This window comes from Hippopotamus amphibius, chromosome 11 (genome assembly GCF_030028045.1).
Source record: "Hippopotamus amphibius kiboko isolate mHipAmp2 chromosome 11, mHipAmp2.hap2, whole genome shotgun sequence".
NCBI lineage: Eukaryota > Metazoa > Chordata > Mammalia > Artiodactyla > Hippopotamidae > Hippopotamus > Hippopotamus amphibius.
The window spans coordinates 78,866,327-78,884,516 of NC_080196.1; the positions used below are offsets into that span (position 1 = coordinate 78,866,327).

General features: G+C 37.8%; 1 protein-coding gene and 1 long non-coding RNA gene across 3 annotated transcripts in view; one reads left to right on the top strand and one right to left on the bottom strand.

The window, feature by feature from the left end:
• MYOM1 (myomesin 1) overlaps positions 1 to 14,080 on the bottom strand; it is a 132,033-nt gene extending 117,953 nt beyond the window's left edge. The window contains exons 1-2 of one of the 2 annotated variants that reach the window (XM_057699304.1): positions 13,757 to 14,080; positions 9,260 to 9,584 (exon numbers count right to left, since the gene is read on the bottom strand). In XM_057699304.1, the coding sequence (XP_057555287.1) occupies positions 9,260 to 9,561 (302 nt within the window). In that variant the 5' untranslated portion in view covers positions 9,562 to 9,584; positions 13,757 to 14,080. The remainder of the gene's footprint in view (positions 1 to 9,259; positions 9,585 to 13,756) is intronic. The other variant, XM_057699303.1, reaches the window with a different exon arrangement.
• Positions 14,081 to 14,292: 212 nt separating this feature from the next.
• On the top strand, positions 14,293 to 17,389 carry LOC130831316 (uncharacterized). Its single transcript, XR_009048030.1, has 3 exons — positions 14,293 to 14,348; positions 14,569 to 14,672; positions 17,124 to 17,389. It is a non-coding gene; the product is annotated as an uncharacterized LOC130831316 (long non-coding RNA).
• The last annotated feature ends 801 nt before the right edge of the window (positions 17,390 to 18,190 follow it).

Genomic DNA, 18,190 nt, shown 5'->3' on the forward strand with positions numbered 1-18,190 from the left:
TAGCATCATATCCGATAGTAAAAAATTAAATCCTTTCTTCCTAAGAAAGTGAGGGAACAAGGGTATGATATTTGCTCTTGCCACTTCTATTCAACATTGTACTGACGTTTACATTATACTGAAGAACAGCCAAGGCAATTAGTCAAAAAAAAAAATTGAAAAAATTGGAAAGAAAGTCTACTTTTAGTTACAGATGATATAATCATATATGTGAAAAATAAATGAGTTCAGCAAGGTCACAGAATCAAACACAAAAATCAATTATAATTCTGTTTACTAGCAATGAACAATGCAAAAATAAAATTAAGACAACTCTATTCACAATACTATCAGAAAGAATAAAATATTTAGGAATAAGTTTAACATAGAAGTATAACATGCCTACACTGAAAATTACAAAACATTATTATGAGAAGTGAACAAAATCTAAATAAATAAGTATTCCATGTTCATGGATTGAAAGAGTGCACACTGTTAAAATGGCACATTTTTTAAAATTGATTTACACTTCCAACATAATTCTTATCAAATTGCCAGCAGACTTTTCTCTTTGTAGAAATTAACAAGGTGATCTTAAAATTTATATGGGAATATGAAGGAACTACATATGCAAGATTTTTTTTTTGTAAAAGAGCAACTAAGTTTGAGAACTTCCATCTACCAATTTCAAAACTCTTTATAAAGCAACAATAATTAAGAAAGTGTGGTGCTGGCATAAGGACAGGCATAGAGATACATGCAACAAAATTGAGAGTCTATAAATAAACCTCTTTATTTATGGTCAATTAATTTTTGACAAAGGTGCTAAGGAACTTAAGGGGAAAATGATAGTCTTTTCAACAAATGGTGCTGGGGCAACTGTATATCCATAAGTGAAGGGATGGATTTAGAACTTTACTCAACATCACATACAAAAAATTAATTCAAAATGGATATTTCTAAATGTAAAGTAAAATTATAAAACTCTTAGAAGATAAGAGAAATTCTTTATGATGTTGAGTTAGTCAAAGTGTTTTTAGATATAACATGAAAAGCATGATTAAAAAAGGAAAAAAGTGGTGAATTGAACTTCATCAAAATTTAAAAGTTCTGGTCTTTAAAGGACACTTAAAACAGTGAAAAGACAGCACAAAATCAAAGAAAATGTTTGCAAACATATATCTAATAAAGGAATAATATGTAAAATATTTAAATAACTCTGACAACCCAAGAATAAGCAGAAAAAAATCCAATTTAAAAGTGGTTAAAAGATTTGAACAGGCATTTCACCAAAGAAGATACACAAATGGCTACCAAACACATTAAAACATGGTCAACCCCATTAGCCACTAAGTAAGTGCAAGGTAAACCCACAATGAGACCCCACTACACACCCAAAAGAATGGCTATAAAAAAATAAGACAGAAAATAAATAATGTGGATAAACTGGAATCCTTGTACCTTAGTATGTGAATGTAAAACCATATAGCTGCTTTGGAAAAGAGTTGAGTAGTTTCTTGTAATGTGAAACATAAACTTAGCATACAGCCCAGCTTATATTTCAGAAGGTACAAGAGAAGGTTGACTTCAAACAGAATGTCTCGTCTTTCTGTAATAATTTCATTTATTCAACAGAAAAAGGATTTAGTATCCACTGTGTGCACAATACCATGCTTGATGCTGGGGTAGGAGGGGGGCATGAAGATAAATTAGAAATATTAAAGACTTCTGTTTTCTGAGAGATTTACTATTTAGTAGGGGAGTAAATGTTACCAGTCCTGATGTGTTGAATTACGTAAGTCAAGGAAGAAAGGATGGAAGGACAGAAGGAAGGCAGACAGATAAGCAGAAAGATTAGAGGAAACAAAAGTGGAATTCACAGGCTTGGAGAAAATTTCTCTCTGGAGTCATCAGGGAATCCTTTGTGGAAGAGCTGGACATTGAAAGATGGGTAGGTCATCCCAAGATGATACAGAGGTAGGTGCAAAAGCTTGAAAATAGAAGCTCCATTTTCATTGCTGACTTATTTATGTCTTGCCATTAGACTTTACTGAGTGGCCACAAAAGAGCTGAACTCATTTTTATCATTTTAACAATTTTCCTTTAAAACTGCCTCTTCATATAGATTTACGACCTAGCACAGCTGCATATAAACAAAATGCTCAGCTGTTTCCCAGAAGGGAGGAAAAGGCAGTGGTTTTACTGAACTATGGGTCAGCTTCTAGAAACTGTCCATCTTGGCTGTTTTGGTCATTTAGTCAGCACCCCCACCTCTGGGCTTCTGGGGATCTCAGGGTCCATCTCTTTCATCTTCAGACCACCCCTGGAGGGTCAGGAACAAGCACTTGGAGTTTGCAGTCTCTTTTCTCATTTCTACTTTTCTCTAAGCCTCACTTCTCCCTATTGCAAAACTGGAAAGACCATACCTTCCCTGGGCTTTTATGAAAAGGTTGTTTTGGACCTATATTTGATGTACAGCAGCTTCGTCCTACGCTCCTCCTTTGATATGGGTATCGTGTCAGCCTCAACAATTTCTACTGACATTTTGACTCTTCTGTTTCCCAACCTAAACACTTAAGGAAGTTTCAGGAGAACATCAAAGTGAGTGGATAAGTAGGAGCCTTTAAGTCTTTTTTCTTTTCCCTTACTAATACGCTTCCCAGAAAAAGCTTCTTATAAGATACAAGCATGAATTTAATTTAATCAACATCATCCTTGAAATTTACTGACATGTAGTGTCATAATAAATAACCATCCCTTGGCCTTCCTCTTTCTTTGCATATTTACCTTACACTTACCTTTTTTCTTTTCCCCGCTCCATTTCGGTTTCTCAGCCATAAAAAATACCTCATTTTTAGTTTTAGAAAGTTTTTAGTTACTTAAATAGGAATATAACCACAATTTTTTCCTTCTATTTATTGCCTTATTTTTCCATTATTTAAATTTGCACTGACAAGTAACATTTTACTCTCCTTTTCAGTGATTTGCCACAGCTAATGTATAGCTATGATGTAAAAGCAAATATCATGGTGTCTGAACCACTTCTCACATGAATATTAGAACAGTCATGTGTTCTAGAAAAGGCAGTGGATGAAAACACTAAGAGACAAATCTTTTATGGTTCTTATTACATATACCCTTCAGTTTTTATCCATTTCTGGCCACTTTAGAAATTAATTTAACCTGACTGAGAATGGCCTAAGAAGTGAGAGTCTATTCCATATTTCCTAGATGTTATACTATGCAGGACACTTGTCCACAGTATCAGGAGATGCCTTATTATAGAGTATAGGTCTGTGGACTGAAGATTGTCCAGGGCTGGTAAAAGTCAGTCTTATTAACTTATTTACAAGGCAGCCCTGAAGCCCACATTCCACCCCACTCTGAGGACGTTGCATGAAAGTTACCTTCCTCCTCTGAGGTGTTCCTGCTTTCTCCTGTTTCATCAAGTCTGCAGCAATGGCTCCCTTGGGCTCCCAAGCCCAGAGATCTCTGCAGGGAAGCTCAGTTATACCCACTGCTTGGCCAGCCCTGGCCAGAGCTAATGTTTCACCTCTGAACACAAGGAGGTGTTCAGAGGTGAAACGTTCAGAGGTGTTCCTCCCACCTTTGGCTACTCATTCTATTCCTACTCTGTTAGGGCACATGTCTTCCTTCTCACAGCCTGATTCACCTGCCTATGGAAGATTAATGCCATTCTGGGGGTATCTTGTATTATCTAAACTTGAATTTAACTTGCAAAAGAGCCTGATGAATACTATTTTCAATGTAGAACAAAGCAAATGAAGCAGAGAATGAATCACGTCTTTCTGGGCCTCAGTGTATGTTATCTGTGGAAGGAGGGGCTTAAATTAGATGAGCTTTGGGTCTCTTCCTGCTTTAACATTCCACAGTTCTTTGGATCTACAAATTGCCAATTGTATGAAACTAGTATTACCAGGAGTGATATACCTAGTTCTCTCTCTGCAAACAAGCTGCAGGTTTACAGTGCTGAGAGTCAGAAATTGATGCATGGTGAAGGCTACTCTCTTTGGACTCAGAGTTTGTTTTGGGGATTCAGAATACAGATCAACTGCCTTTCAAAGAAGTAACTGGTAATAAACCTGTCCATTTCTGGGGAAAAAAGAGTAACTGGCTTTCTGCTTTCCTAGATCTTCCCTTCACCTTCTCCTATCATATAGGAAGTAATATGACATCATTTTCTTGGTACTTAAATTCTGGAAGACAAATCCCTGAATGTTGTATTTGCTACCCAGAAACTATGGTGCCTTATCCTTATATATAATAGTTAAATCTTTTTTTAGAGAAGAGGCCATATCTTAATCCCTCTTACCCTATTCTATTTTTTATTGCTTCCATAACATTTATTACCTTTTAACATGATATAAAATTGTGTCCTTTTTATTATATTTATTGTTTATGACCTATCTCTCCATGCTAAAATATATGTTCCAAGAGGGCAGAAATCTTTGTCAGTTTTATTCAGTAATTTATCCCAAGCACCTACAGCAATGCCTAGCACATACTCAGGAGGCACTCAGTTAATATTTATTGAATAAACGAACAACAATAGCTAAACTTCACTAAATGGTCCCTATGTGCCCGCTATTACACGACACACCTTACATGATTATCTCTTTTAGGGCTGTCAGCATGAAGAACAATCATTTTCCTCATTTTATAGATGAAGAAACTGAGAGTTTACTAGCTTATGCAGTCACAAGCCTAATTGCAAGTAAGTACAGGCTTGTTTGACCCCAAAGACTATCCACTTGCCATTACGTTATAACATCTAGAAATGGAGATATAGAAAATGGACACTAATCCAATACCCATAGCTGAGATCAAGATACACAAATGTCCACAAGGCAGTAGGTTTCTTCGGTAGCATCTTTGAAACCACACAGGGGTGGGAAAAGGAGCAAGTATTTGGGTCACCCACAGTCCCTGCTGTAATCAGACCCATCAATAAAAGACAGGGCTTTGTGTTTTGTGGTCTCTGTTTTTAGCACTGGTATCTTCTGTGTGAATTACAACAGGTTTGAGCATTAGCATGTTCTTTGCAATGTCTAGCAATTTCAAAAGAAGTTATGATCTGGGTAACAATGGAGGGGACTTGATCAATGTGACATGAGTGTAGGTGAGGGGCACACTTTAAAGTTAGGCAGGGTGCCCAGGGCAAGCCACTCATGCTTCAGTTTTCGCATTCCCAAACTGGTGTCTTCTAGAAACCTTGTGAGTCTCCAGGTCTGAGTCTAAGTGACAGTTAAAGAGTCTATAAGGTTGCAGGTTTGGCATTCATGAATGCCCCCAGGATTTTTTATCTATTGTTTCTACCTATTGTTCCCCGATGTAAATCTTGGTTTGTCCAGAAGAAGCAGGAGAAGAAAAGGAAGCATAATGCAAAACTACACATTGATGCTTCAAGAAGAATCTGGTGGCCACGTGGTCGGGGGAGTTAGCTGACTCTAACTGGCACTGGGAACTTGTGGAGAGGGTGGGGGTCTTGGGGTAGGATGGGGGGGGTTCAAGTCACTATTCCATCATTTCTTAGTGTAAGGAAGAACATTCATTTAATCTCTTTGGTCTCCAGTTCTTTCATTTTTAAAGTGAGGATAATAATTTCTAATTCTCAGGGTTATTGTAAAGTGGTATAGAGAATGCTATGCTGAATTGCATCATATGGGCTGGATTTTAATCTGTTTAGAATCAGACAATCAGATGTTTACTGTTACCACAGAGGGTTCATCACCCAAGAACTGTGCTGTGTTGTTCTCTGGTTTCTTGAAGTTATTCATTCCTACTTATCAAGTATAACAAAATATTTTTTTATTACTCCCATCTTAATGTGTGATTAAGCTTATTCAAAAGAAAGGATGGTACCCTGATTTCCATAATACCACATTCCCTGTAAACAACTGCCTTATTTCATTCTAATTCCCTATAATATTAGCCCTAAAAAGGAATCCACAGGTCACACACTGGGCTGTCTGATATTTATATGTAGACTTTCTAGTGCAGTGGTTGTGACCTTTGTTGAATCACAGAGTTCTCTGAGAATCTGATGAAAGCTAGGGTTCTCCTCAACAAAAAGAAAAAAGAAAAAAGAAAATTCTCATCTGCGCACCTAATTTTGCATATAATTTTAGATCATCCAAAACTCTGTTGAAACCTATTCATGGACAGAGGCTAAGAACCCTTGCCTAATGGTTGCAAAGTGGTCATGAGTACCATTTCTCCTTTAATCTCTAATAGTATTTGTGAATTACTAACATAAAACAATAGTCTTGTATCATTTTGTTTTCCTGAATTACTATGTTTAATTTAGTTTTTTTCTTTTCCTCACTGTGACTAAGAACAAAGGCATTTAGAATAAGCCTTCCAGAATTTATTTTATAACCCTTGGCTCAGAATGCAATTGGTAACCGATCTGAGCTAAAACCACACTGACACTGAACAAGCCATTGTTCTTAAGGCTTAACTGAGGTCAGCCAAGCTCTGAGCATATAAATCTCCATAGTTTCCACTTTAGTACTGAACATCTAACTACAAAGCAGAGGCTAAAAACAGACCAAGCCTGGTGTTCATATACACTCCACAGAATTGCATTTCCAACACTACACAAGTTTTAATTAATAACACTCTCCACAACCCAAAGAGAAAGACTTCATTTAGCAGGGAAAAGTTGATCCATTTTGAAAAAGCTAAAATACAACCTAAAGGAATTATGAAGATTTTAAAATATTCAAAGAATATTATCTGCACCTGTTAGCTCTAGGTCTAAAAAAAGAAAAACTAAAATACCCCTGGGATTAGGTTAGCTTTCTTTTCTTTTACATTGCATTACACAAAGGAAAAAATATTATCTTCTTCCCTTTCTTGTTTCTAGGTCCACATTTCCACTAAGAAGTGGAGTTGTTCAAACACAGCAAGCCATTAATAAATACCTACTTCCCTGCATAAATACTTATATAGCAAGAAGGAACAAGATGTGAGGTCAAGTATAGAAAAATAATTACAGTTCTACTTCCTACATAAAGCTTACCTAAGGCTCTTTATAGTGAAAATGGCTAACTCTTCCAAAGATAATATAGAGCAAATGTTTTCTGGATAAAATATAAAGATGCTCAAAATTTCAATTACTAATGTTAGATATAATTTATCAGATTGTAAATAAATATGAATATTGCATCTGTGGTTAAAAGAAGAATTTTTATAAAATTAAAATAATTTTAACAAAATTTAGCAATAGAGTTGAAAAAGTAAAACTATCTTTGAATTACAAATCTGTAAAACTCTATAGACTCTAAAGCATGGGAGGATTGAAATAAGTACACAAGGAGTTACCTCAACAACTGTATGGTAATAAAAATACCCATTTTCTACATTTTCTATAGACTCAGCACAGACAGACCAGGAAAATGGATATTTAAAATGTAATCCTATTACAAGACAGCTGCTTTCCTAAATGAGATTCTGGAACCTATGTATGGAACATTCTTCAGGAGAACGCAATGATACTGTCACATAGCATGGTGCTCATTGCTATTTCCTTTGGAAGGCAGGTCATTTGAAACAAGAGCTAAAAGAAATGAATTCATCTCCTCACTGATAATATTTCCATATTTGCAGCCAATTCGAGGTCCTTATGAATATCCCATGGAGCACATGACCCATGAAGGTGAGATTGCAAAACGATCCTGTTCCATTTTAAGTGGAACTTCAGAATGTTGCCATCACACATTCCAGGTAAACCCCAGAGGTTCTGGTACTGAACATGCAGAAGCTCCAGGGGGGTCAATGTCAGTGCCCAAGAATCACAGCTGTGGATCAGGTGCTGCTTAAATCCATAGGAATTCAGGATTTTCTGCCTTCAGAAACCGTCCTCACTTCTGTTCACACAAACCACCGTATTATTTCCTCAATAACTTTTTTAATTCACAGAAATAAGCACCTTCTCCAGTTGCCCTAACAGATATTTTGTGGACTAAATTTTGTAAGACTTAAAATTCTATCTGTTTTATGCCAGATGGAGGAGTTTTGAGGCAGCAGGTGGTTACTGACCACATAGCCCAGGAATTTTTACGTTTCGACGTTCAGCAATTCTTTCTGTGGACTATAGACAGATGTTTAATAAAATCACATGAATCTTGCAAGTGTGTTTTAATCCCCATGACACATTTCGCTCTGGACATTGAGAAAATAAAAATTGTCTTGAACCGAGGAAGTAAGTATCTGCCCAGCATCCATCGGGCTGGAACAACAAACACTGAGAAACCAACCTCAAGGTTCACAGGAAACGTTTCTCCCGGGGACCCTGCTGCAATAGAGGGTTGTGATAACCTCCTCCTTTGAGTGACTACAGGCTCACCGAGAAACTTTCTTCTCTAATATCAAAGGCTATCAGTAGGCTTGCTGTTTGAAATTTTATCAGTAAGAATGAGATATTGCTTGGAGGACCTCCGTTGCTGTTGACACAGAGAAACAGCCTCAGTTCCCAGCGCAGGTGCTGAGCTCCACATAAGAGGTATCTAGATACAACAGTCCTCATTTGCCTCAACTTGACTGTTTCCAAAGCAACAGGACCCTGGATTCACTTTTCAGACCAGACCTGCATCTAAACTCCACTCTTCCTAGAATCCTCCTCAAACTTTCTCTTTTCCTTGGGTGTGTGGTCTCTTTCAATGCAATGGGGTGATAAATCTAATTTTGTCAGAATACAGGTTTGCTCCTGGTATTCTTAGGCTCACTGAGATAGGGCCATGTTTTTATAAAATGCCCCAGCTAAAGAAAATATTGGCTCCTTGAATAACAGCTCGGAATTTTAATATTGGCTTTCAGATATCGAAAGAATAGAACACATCTCTGCTGTAGTTTGGACTCCTGTGGTCTGTGAATTTTGAATTCTACTCTCATCTAAGTCGAAACGTTCTGAGGGCCAGGAAACAGGCTGTGAGTATTGAAATGAGATTTCCCAGCTCTGTTGCTGCTGAATGTTGAACACGACTGGTGGCAAAATTTCTCTGCTTCTAGCAATATCGCAGTTGGCAAGTCAAGCAAGACACCCCAGGGTGGCTCTGAAGCTCTTTGTGAAACTCAGAGAAGGAAGGTAAAGGGAAATCGCAGACATAAGTCCCAGGCCTCCCAAACATATTGCCTCATGCCACACCAGATTTAAAGGTAGGGCTGCCAGGTTTAAGAAGAAAAGAAAATGTGACATGGGGAGGTTATTCAGAGAATGCAGCTTTGCCCTAAATTTGTAAGGCTGCTTTGGACATACCTGTGGGAGTAGCCATAGTCGTAGGCTGAGGCCGCCTTCCGACTGACTGCAGATGAGAGGGCGAACTCAGAGGCCTGGGAGGCCCGCTGCTGGTAGGATGCGGCAGATGCTTGGGTGAAGCCCTCTGACTCCTGGCGGTGGGCAGCAGAGGAGCGGCTGCTGTAGGCGGTGGAGCCGTGGGTGTAGATGGCTGAGCTTTTCTTCTCCTGCTGGTACTGGCTCATGGTGGTGCGAAGGTCCCTGTTTCGGTAGCTGCGATCATAGTGCTGGTGAAGTTTCTGATAAAACGGCAGAGACATCATGTGCCCCCAGGGAACCTGGCAATCTACAAGAAAGCAACAGTTTTGGGGTGAGCTCTTAAGGAACAAACTCTACAGAACATCTAAACCAATGTGTAAAAATTAATACACTCTTTTTTTCTCCCCCAAAGAGTAAATGGAAACTGATGTGAAGATTAGTTTAGCTGGTTACTCAATAAACTCTTTGCTTCATAGCCTAGATGTACCCCCTCCTATCATTGTGCCACCTTCTTTATCTTTTTTTTTTTAAATACCTAGGAGATCTTTACAGAGTTTCCCTATTGTTCTTTTTCCTTAGACCTTTCATAACATATATTTCTAATTTTCTGGCATTTCATTCTGACAGGGGCTTCATCTGAGAGAATATGTAATGATGGACAGTGTGTGCCTGGCCAATGCGGTTTTCATTCAACAAACAATTACTGAGCACCTGTTTTGAGCCTGGTACTATTCCAGCACAGGAAATACAGAGATGAATGAAACAAACAAAATCCCTGATCTGATAACCCTACATAGAACCTAATATTCTATTGCAGAAGATAGACAAATAGAGAAAATAAAGAAAGTGTAAAGTATGTAAGAACCTGCTAAATGCTATAGAGAATAATAAAACAAGAAAGTGGGATGGGATGCAATTTCAACAGCATCATCAGGGATGATGATGGTGACTGGGCATGAAAGTGATATCTGAGCATGCAAATATCTGGGAGGAAGTGTTCTGGATGGAAGACCATTGCAAAGGCACTGGGGTATGAGCCTACCTGTTGTACTCCAGGAATGGCAAATAGGCTGATGAAGCTGCATAGAGTGAGGGGGTACAGGGAGAAGTATAGAAGATGATGTCAGAGAGGTGGTATAGCATCCTCTAGGTGACTGTAAGGACTTTGACTCTTACTCTGAAAGGGCTAAGGAGTCATTGGAAGGTTCTAAGCTGAGAATCATTCTTGCTGAGTCTGAGAATAGACCGTTGAGGGACAAGAGTGAAAGCCAGGAGACCAGTTAGAAGCTGTTATGGGTTGAGCTGTATCCCCCTAAAAATTCATATGTAGAAGTCCTAATCTTCAGTACTTCAGAATGTGACTATATTTAGCGATAGGATCTTTACAGAAGAAATGAGGTTAAATTGAGGTCATTAGGATAGGTTCTAATCCAAAACATGATTGGCATCCCTATAAGAGGAAATTAGGGCATGGATGTGTACATATACAGAGGGAAGACTGTGTGAAGACATAAGAAGATGACCATCTACAAGCCAGGGAGGGAGGCCTTAGAAAAACCAACCCAGCTGACATAGATCTCAGATTTCCAGAATTGTGAGAAGATAAGTTTCTGCTGTTTAAGCCACAGAAGTCTATGGTACTTTGTTACGGCAGCCCTAGCAAATTAATATAAAGGCCACTGCAGTAGTCCAGGCTAGAGATTATAGTGGCAGCATTGGAAGTGTGAGAAGTGATCGGACTCTGCATGTTTTGCAGGTAGAACCAATAGCATTTACTGAAAGTTCTGGATTAGGGTGTGAAAGAGAGGAGTGAGAGATGGCTCCGAGGATTTTGCCTGAGAAACTGGAAGACTAAAGCTACTATTAAATGAGATAAGCCAGGATTGTAAGAAAACAGCAGTTCAGAATGGAAGAACAGGAGACTGGTTTGAGACATTTTAATTTGAGATACTTGCTAGACACCCAAGTGGAGAGATTAAGTGGGAAGCTGGATATGTGACTCTGAAGTACAGGGTAAAGGTCCAGGATGGAAGTATTCCTTTGGGATTCACCAGCACTTAGATGCTATTCAATGCAAAAAAAAAAGGTGAGAATGAAAGTCCCTGGAGGATGCTTATATTGTCGTATAACAAGCTCTCTCAAATCTCAAAACACTTCAAAAAGGTATAGTATCAAGCTAGAACAATTATTTGCTCCTCATTAAAAATATGAAGGCTTCTAGTCCTCCACATAAAGAATCAAGAAAGTCAGTCATCAGTGTAACCAGTCTGCATTGTGAACTTGAGCTAACAGTCCTACTGAAAGTCAAAGATAGGTTTGCTGAGCATAGGGAGGGAAGACTTCAGGTTGCATTATCTTTCTTGAATAATTCATTCACTGACAGAAACCTATCAGCCATACCGACAACCCTGGATGAAGTAGTAGTTTTATGGAAGAGGGGGCCTCTTCCATTTTTAATGCTTTTGTGCATGTCCTAAATTTTTTACAAGTGAAATTAGTTGTAATCTATTTCAAGTCTTTTTAAAATATTCTAAATGAGGACTGACTCCTTCTAAACTTGTCACATTTTTTGTCAAGTTTAAATCTACTTTTTAGAAAGCCTTTTAAAGTACAAGACAGGCTTGCTCTTCAAGTCAATTCCATTAAAAACAATGAGATAAATATAACAGTTTCTAAGATGAACTGAAAAGCTGTTTCCCCCTTATTATTACTTTATGCTTTCTTGTCACTAGTCCTGCAGATTCCCAAGGCAAACCTCAGACTTAATAAATGAGGATCTTTGGTGAGGTGAGGAACAGAAGACTGAATTCTATGTAATTTCTCAAAGTGTTCCCAATGTACACGGAAGTTTGAGACATGCTTGGCTTAGAAGATAGGAGTGATTTTAAGGACAGGTAGAGAATAATATTTCAATGGATTTTAAATGCATTGTGTGGAGAACTTTTTCATTTTTTCTGTTTTTATTTCAACACCTAATAAAGTTTTTCACTTTAAAATTAAAATTAAAAAAATAAATTTACTTTTCATTTAAACTAAAAAGTCAGCATGTACTCCCTCGAGAAGAAAATCCAGCAAACTTCACTCCAGAAATATTTATGTTAGGGCTCATGGAAGATATCAGTCTACATGGCATTTCCCAAGAGGAAAAAAATAGCTACTAGCAAGCAACTTTCCTTCAACCCTTAAATAGATTGGAATTTTCTGTTCTAAAATATAGAGAATAACGATCAGGTGTGATGAATAATTACTAGATAGATTTTTATAAAACAAAAGGGTTGAATATATTAGTATAGAAGTATATGATATTAGGCATTTATAAAGATATTAAATAAGTTTATGTAATGATACACACTACCCTGCAACACAGCAAATGTTATTTGAATGATGTCCTAATACATAATGAATGACCTTCCTGTGTATTATATTATAAGCTAAATTCAGAATCCAAATAACTTGAAATGCTATCATTTTCAGGAAATAAAATCTTTAAATGTCTTGCTTCAATTCTATTTTGCATTCTCTTTATTTCTATTTTCCTCAAATATATTTATTTTTAATAATACTTAATATTCCAAGCACGGAGATAATATATTACAAGTAAACAGGCTTTGGCCTTATGTCAACAGAGCTGGTTGTCACAGCTCTGACCTCTGGAACGAAGGTACAACTACCTTCTTTTCATCAAGTAAGTGAGGATTATCCCCCACACATGACAGCTAGAGTGGGCTGGGAGGAAGGATGGTTCAGTTGTCTTTCATTCCTTTAAGACCTGTGTTTTCTTTCTGAAAATAATTTGGGAATTTAGGAAGAAACAGTAACTGCACAGTTGTAATTGTGACATGATACTTTTGTGCAGGCATTAGAGGCCAAAAGCTGATGAAAATTGTTCACAGAAAATATTAACTTTAGGATTATAATGTGAGGATCTGTCACCTCTGAAATATTGCCTAGCCGTTTTCCAATGAGAAATACAACAGCGCACCCTTACATTTATCCACATGGCACTGTCGAAGCAAAATCACTGAAATAGAAACTAGTGACTTCAGAGTTAATTTACTCCTTTTGATCTAATTTGTAATCAGGGAGTATTGCAGGCATATGGAGGATAGAAAACACACAGTTTCCTGTTACCTCACCCATTCCAGATTTCAACCAAACCATTGAACTGTAACTTGGAAAGAGTGCTTGACTCACACTTACATTTCTATCTGAGGCAGCTATTATCTTTTTATAGTTCCAAGAGCAGTAGCTTAATTTTCAAAGAATTCACTGATCTGACAGAAGAGCTGTGCCAGCACAAACGGGCACCCTGATGCTCGTTTTCCTTCCCCGGAGCTCCACTTTCCTATTTCTCTGCTATTCTGACATCTCTTCGAGAAAACTGCTGAGCTCAGACGATAGAAAGAAACCACACACACCGCAGTGCTGTTGAGTACATAAAATATCAAGTGCATTCTTCTGCCTGAAGGTCACACTTACCAGTTTCCAAAGGAGTGATGGTGGTGGAAATGTTCCGATGTGACTGTGGAGCTGGATGAGAGAATGAAAAACCCACGTAGGCTGAATCCAAGAAAAAGTTAAGAGGCAATGCTAAAGACAGGACCCTGGGGGCCAGTTCAAAAATAATGCTTGTGGTCAGGCAGTAGAATGTCAGAGCCACACAGCCAGCCTTTTATGGCCAAGAGGGCAGATAAATATAGCAGCAAATGGGGAGGGTAGTCCCAAACTGAGAGGAAGAGGGAGGCCCTGGCAGGTAGCTGCCTCAGTAATGTAATTACATGAATGCCAGTCAATGGTTCTGGCCTGATTAAACCAAATGTAGGATTTTTTTCTTTTTTTGCTATAAGAGCTATTTTCAATATCATTTTATCACAGGAGAGTTAAAAGTGTAATGGAAAGAGTGGTTTGTGTTGAGAGCTAAAAATAGGTGTAGTAATCTGATTCCCAAAGTGGACTTCATGGAATTTTAATGCCGAGATATGGTTCTGGATGTGCTGTTCATAACCCATGTAAAATACATTTAAAGGACACAAGGTGAAGAAAGAACACGAGGCTATCTAGAGGCAAGCAAGTAAGAAATGGGTCACATGTGGTAGAGATTTTGCTTGAAAATACACAGACATCGTTTCTCTCATTTCAGGAAAATTTACAAAGTAGATCATAGCTTCAAGTTTGAATCTTTGACTCCCTATTCATTAACTAGAGCCTTTAAGAAGCAACAAGTCTTATCTTTCCTAAAGTCAGAATAGGGTCAGTCTATCTAACAAGAGATTCTCTTTCTTTGTTTTTAGACTATGTCACAAATTCAGAGGCGGTATAACCTGGAGGCGGGAGCCTGCACTTTGGACTCAGACCAGACCTAGATTTCAGGCCATTGATGGCACTTAATAGCCAGGTAACTCTAAGCAGCTTATTTCTCCTTAAGTTTCATTTTCTTTCTCTATAAGATGGGGACAATAACATCCAAATTATGGGACTGCTGTGGAGATCAATGTGATAATGCAGAGAAGGCACTTAACTTGGTGATTGCCACAAATGAAGACTCAGGTAGATGTCAACTATTGTTGCTGATGGTAATAATTTAAAGTTCATTGTTCAGATTATATGTACTGAGAAGGTTATGTTCTGATATGATATTACATCAGCTAAATACAGATCCACTTGTATCTATTAAAATATTGAAGAGACCCAATATTGTAGCCAACTTTACAATTCCTTTCTTGATGATAACGGATTGCCTTATCCTCCCTCCAATGACACTTTGTCTATAAGAAACTAGGTATTTTCAAATGGTCTTTCAAGTGCAATATAGGTCTCCACTCATAACTGAGGGTCAGCTTTGAGCTACCCAATCAATATATATAAAAGAATGTATTCCACTTAGTACTGATAAAATTCAACCCAACATTTGTTTATCTAAATGCACTTCTAGTTAATGTGCATATGGACATTTTCGCTGTCTGGAAGCCACAGGAGAATTTTCCAAGCTTTATGTTCCCCAAGTATCCATTTGCTCTTTAAACATCCAATACAGAATGGGTATGGTTCTTCCGAGTTTTATCCACCAGCCATTGGAATGGTTCCCAGTGAGCCATTTCTCTAGAGAGCATGGTAAGTTGCTTCAAATCTCCTTGAAACAGAAAGAGGAAAAATAAGCAAAAATAAGAAACATAACTCATCATAATACTAGCTAATATTTAATAAGCATTTGCTATATGCCAAGTATTAATAATGCTAACTGCTTTACAGTATTTTATTTGATCATCACACACATAAAAACATTTCATGGATTATAAAATTAAGTTTAGAGGGATAAATATTCTTAAAGTCACACAACTAGAATGTGACAGAAAATTCAAACCTAGGTCTGTTCTACAGAAAGCTCAGGCTCCTATATATCATACTATACTGCCTTACAATCATTTAACTCTGTGTGTGTGTATACGTGTGTGTGCGTGCAGATAGATAAATATTTACATAGATAGGTAGGTAGGTAGGTAGATAGATGTGTAGATAGATAGATAGACAGACAGACACATAGATAGATAGATAAACAGATAGATAGATAGATAGACAGACAGACAGATATAGATAGATAGATAGGCTGTGCCATATGCCAATAAAGTCCACTTGAAGTAAGAACTCTTACCAAAAAGTCTTAGTTATATTTCCGATGTAACAGACAACTATTAGGTCAAGATTTACTGGCTACAAATATCAACCCATTAAAATATTTACTGAACTTTGATCCCTGTTAAGAACACAAAATGAGAGGTGTCCACACACACTTGTGGAAAAACAAAAATATCGTTTATTCATTTACACTCCAGATCCCAGTGAAAGTCAAATAGTCTATTTCAAACAAATGTACGATAATATTTGGCAAAAGAAGTATAAGTTAGACCCAACCAAGTCTCCTAAGTGATGTTTCTGCTATAGCATCATCTGGATTCAGCCTTTTCCAGCAATGTATTTATCCAAAATATAAATATCCAGATAATAAACTACTTACTGTGGTGTACTACATAATAAAACTAAAGTCAGTTGAACTCGAGGATGGATGATGCCTTAGAGGACTGGGACGGGGAGGGTGGGGGGGACTCGAGGGAGGGTGGGGGGGAGTCAAGGGAGGAAGGGAATATGGGGATATGTGTAAAAAAACAGGTGATTGAACTTGGTGTACCCCCCAAAAAATAATAAATAAATAAATTAAATTAAATTTAAAAAAAAAGAAAAGAAAACTTTAGTTGGGCTTTGACAAATCAATCGTGATTTAATCAAATTCCCGTATAGATGTATAATCAGTTAATTAATCTGAGTTAATCATGATGCCCTTATAGATGCATAATTATTCTGAAAACTTAGTGGAATGCTAATCTGCTGTTAATTTCAAATTTCCCAGAAAACCATCTAATGCAAAATACTTTTTAAAAAGTGTGTAACTATACAAGTCTGGAAATTTCAAAAATATTTGCTTTCAGAATTACAATTAGTTTTTTAAGAAAGCAATTTTAAAGTAGATAAACCCTCTTCTTCAAAGTAACTGGGTAAGGGTTTTAATATTTTTATAAGTGTGAAGTGGTGAGTTTAACTGTAGTGTATCCTAAAAGCCAAAATAAATGTATAAATTATATTTAGCTGCCTAGCAATTTTTGTTTTATTGTAGAATAGGAAACAGTAGCAAATCACTTTTCTATACATGAGGGAATAAACAAATATTCTTTAGAAATAATGTTAAAAAAAACCAAAAATGGAAACAAAAACTAAATTCCAACTGAAATCAAGAAAGTTTATTTAATGGGGCTTCCCTGGTGGCACAGTGGTTAAGAATCCCCTACCAATGCAGAGTACATGGGTTCGATCCCTGGTCCAGGAAGATCCCACATGCTGCAGAGCAACTAAGCCCATGCACCACAACTACTGAGCCTGCGCTCTAGAGCCTGCGAGCTACAACTACTGAGCCTGTTTGCTGCAACTACTGAAGGCTGCACACCTAGAGCCAGTGCTCCACAGCAAGAGAAGCCACAGCAATGAGAAGCCTGTGCACCGCAACGAAGAGTAGACCCCACTCACTGCAACTAGAGAAAGCCATGTGCAGCAACGAAGACTCAGTGCAGCCAATAAATAAATAAATAAACAAATAAATAAATTTATTTTTTAAAAAAGAAAGTTTATTTAAGTTGCTGGGGGGGCAGGTTAATTAACAAATAAAACCCGTGTCAATAATACAGAAAAAGAAAGACCTCTATTTATTCAGTTTAATTCATAAAGCATTTATTGAAAACCCACTAATGTGTCAGGCCCTGTGCTGTGCCCTAGGGTCCGGAGGTGACTAACTCATACTATCAAAGTAGCCACTTGTAGTTGGCAAGACAAAAATTACTTAAGAATAACTATGGTACAATGTGATAGGTGGACTTCCCTGGTGGTCCAGTGGTGGAGAGTCCGCCTTCCAATGCAGGAGATGCAGTTTGATCCCTGGTAGGGGAGCCAGGATCCCACATGCCATGGGGGCAACTAGGCCTGTGCACCACAACTACTGAGCTCATGCGCCCCAAGAACGCTCGCGTGCCGCAAACTACAGAGCCCACATGTCCTGGAGCCCGCGTGCCACAACTAGAGACAGGAGAGAAAAAAAAGAAACCCACACGCTAGAACTAGAGAAAAGCCTGAGCACCACTGCAACTAGGCTACAACTGGAGAGAGGCCTACATAAAGCAATGAAGAGCCTGCCTGCCTCAGCAAAGATCCCACATATCACAACTAAGACCCAGTGCAGCCAATAAATAAATAAATAAATGATGTGGTAGATGAAATGATGAGTACAGCATATAAGAAAGATGTGATTGCTTGTTATATATGTACAAAGCAAAACCAAAAGGATCCTTTTCCTTTAGAAGATAGGAATTAAAG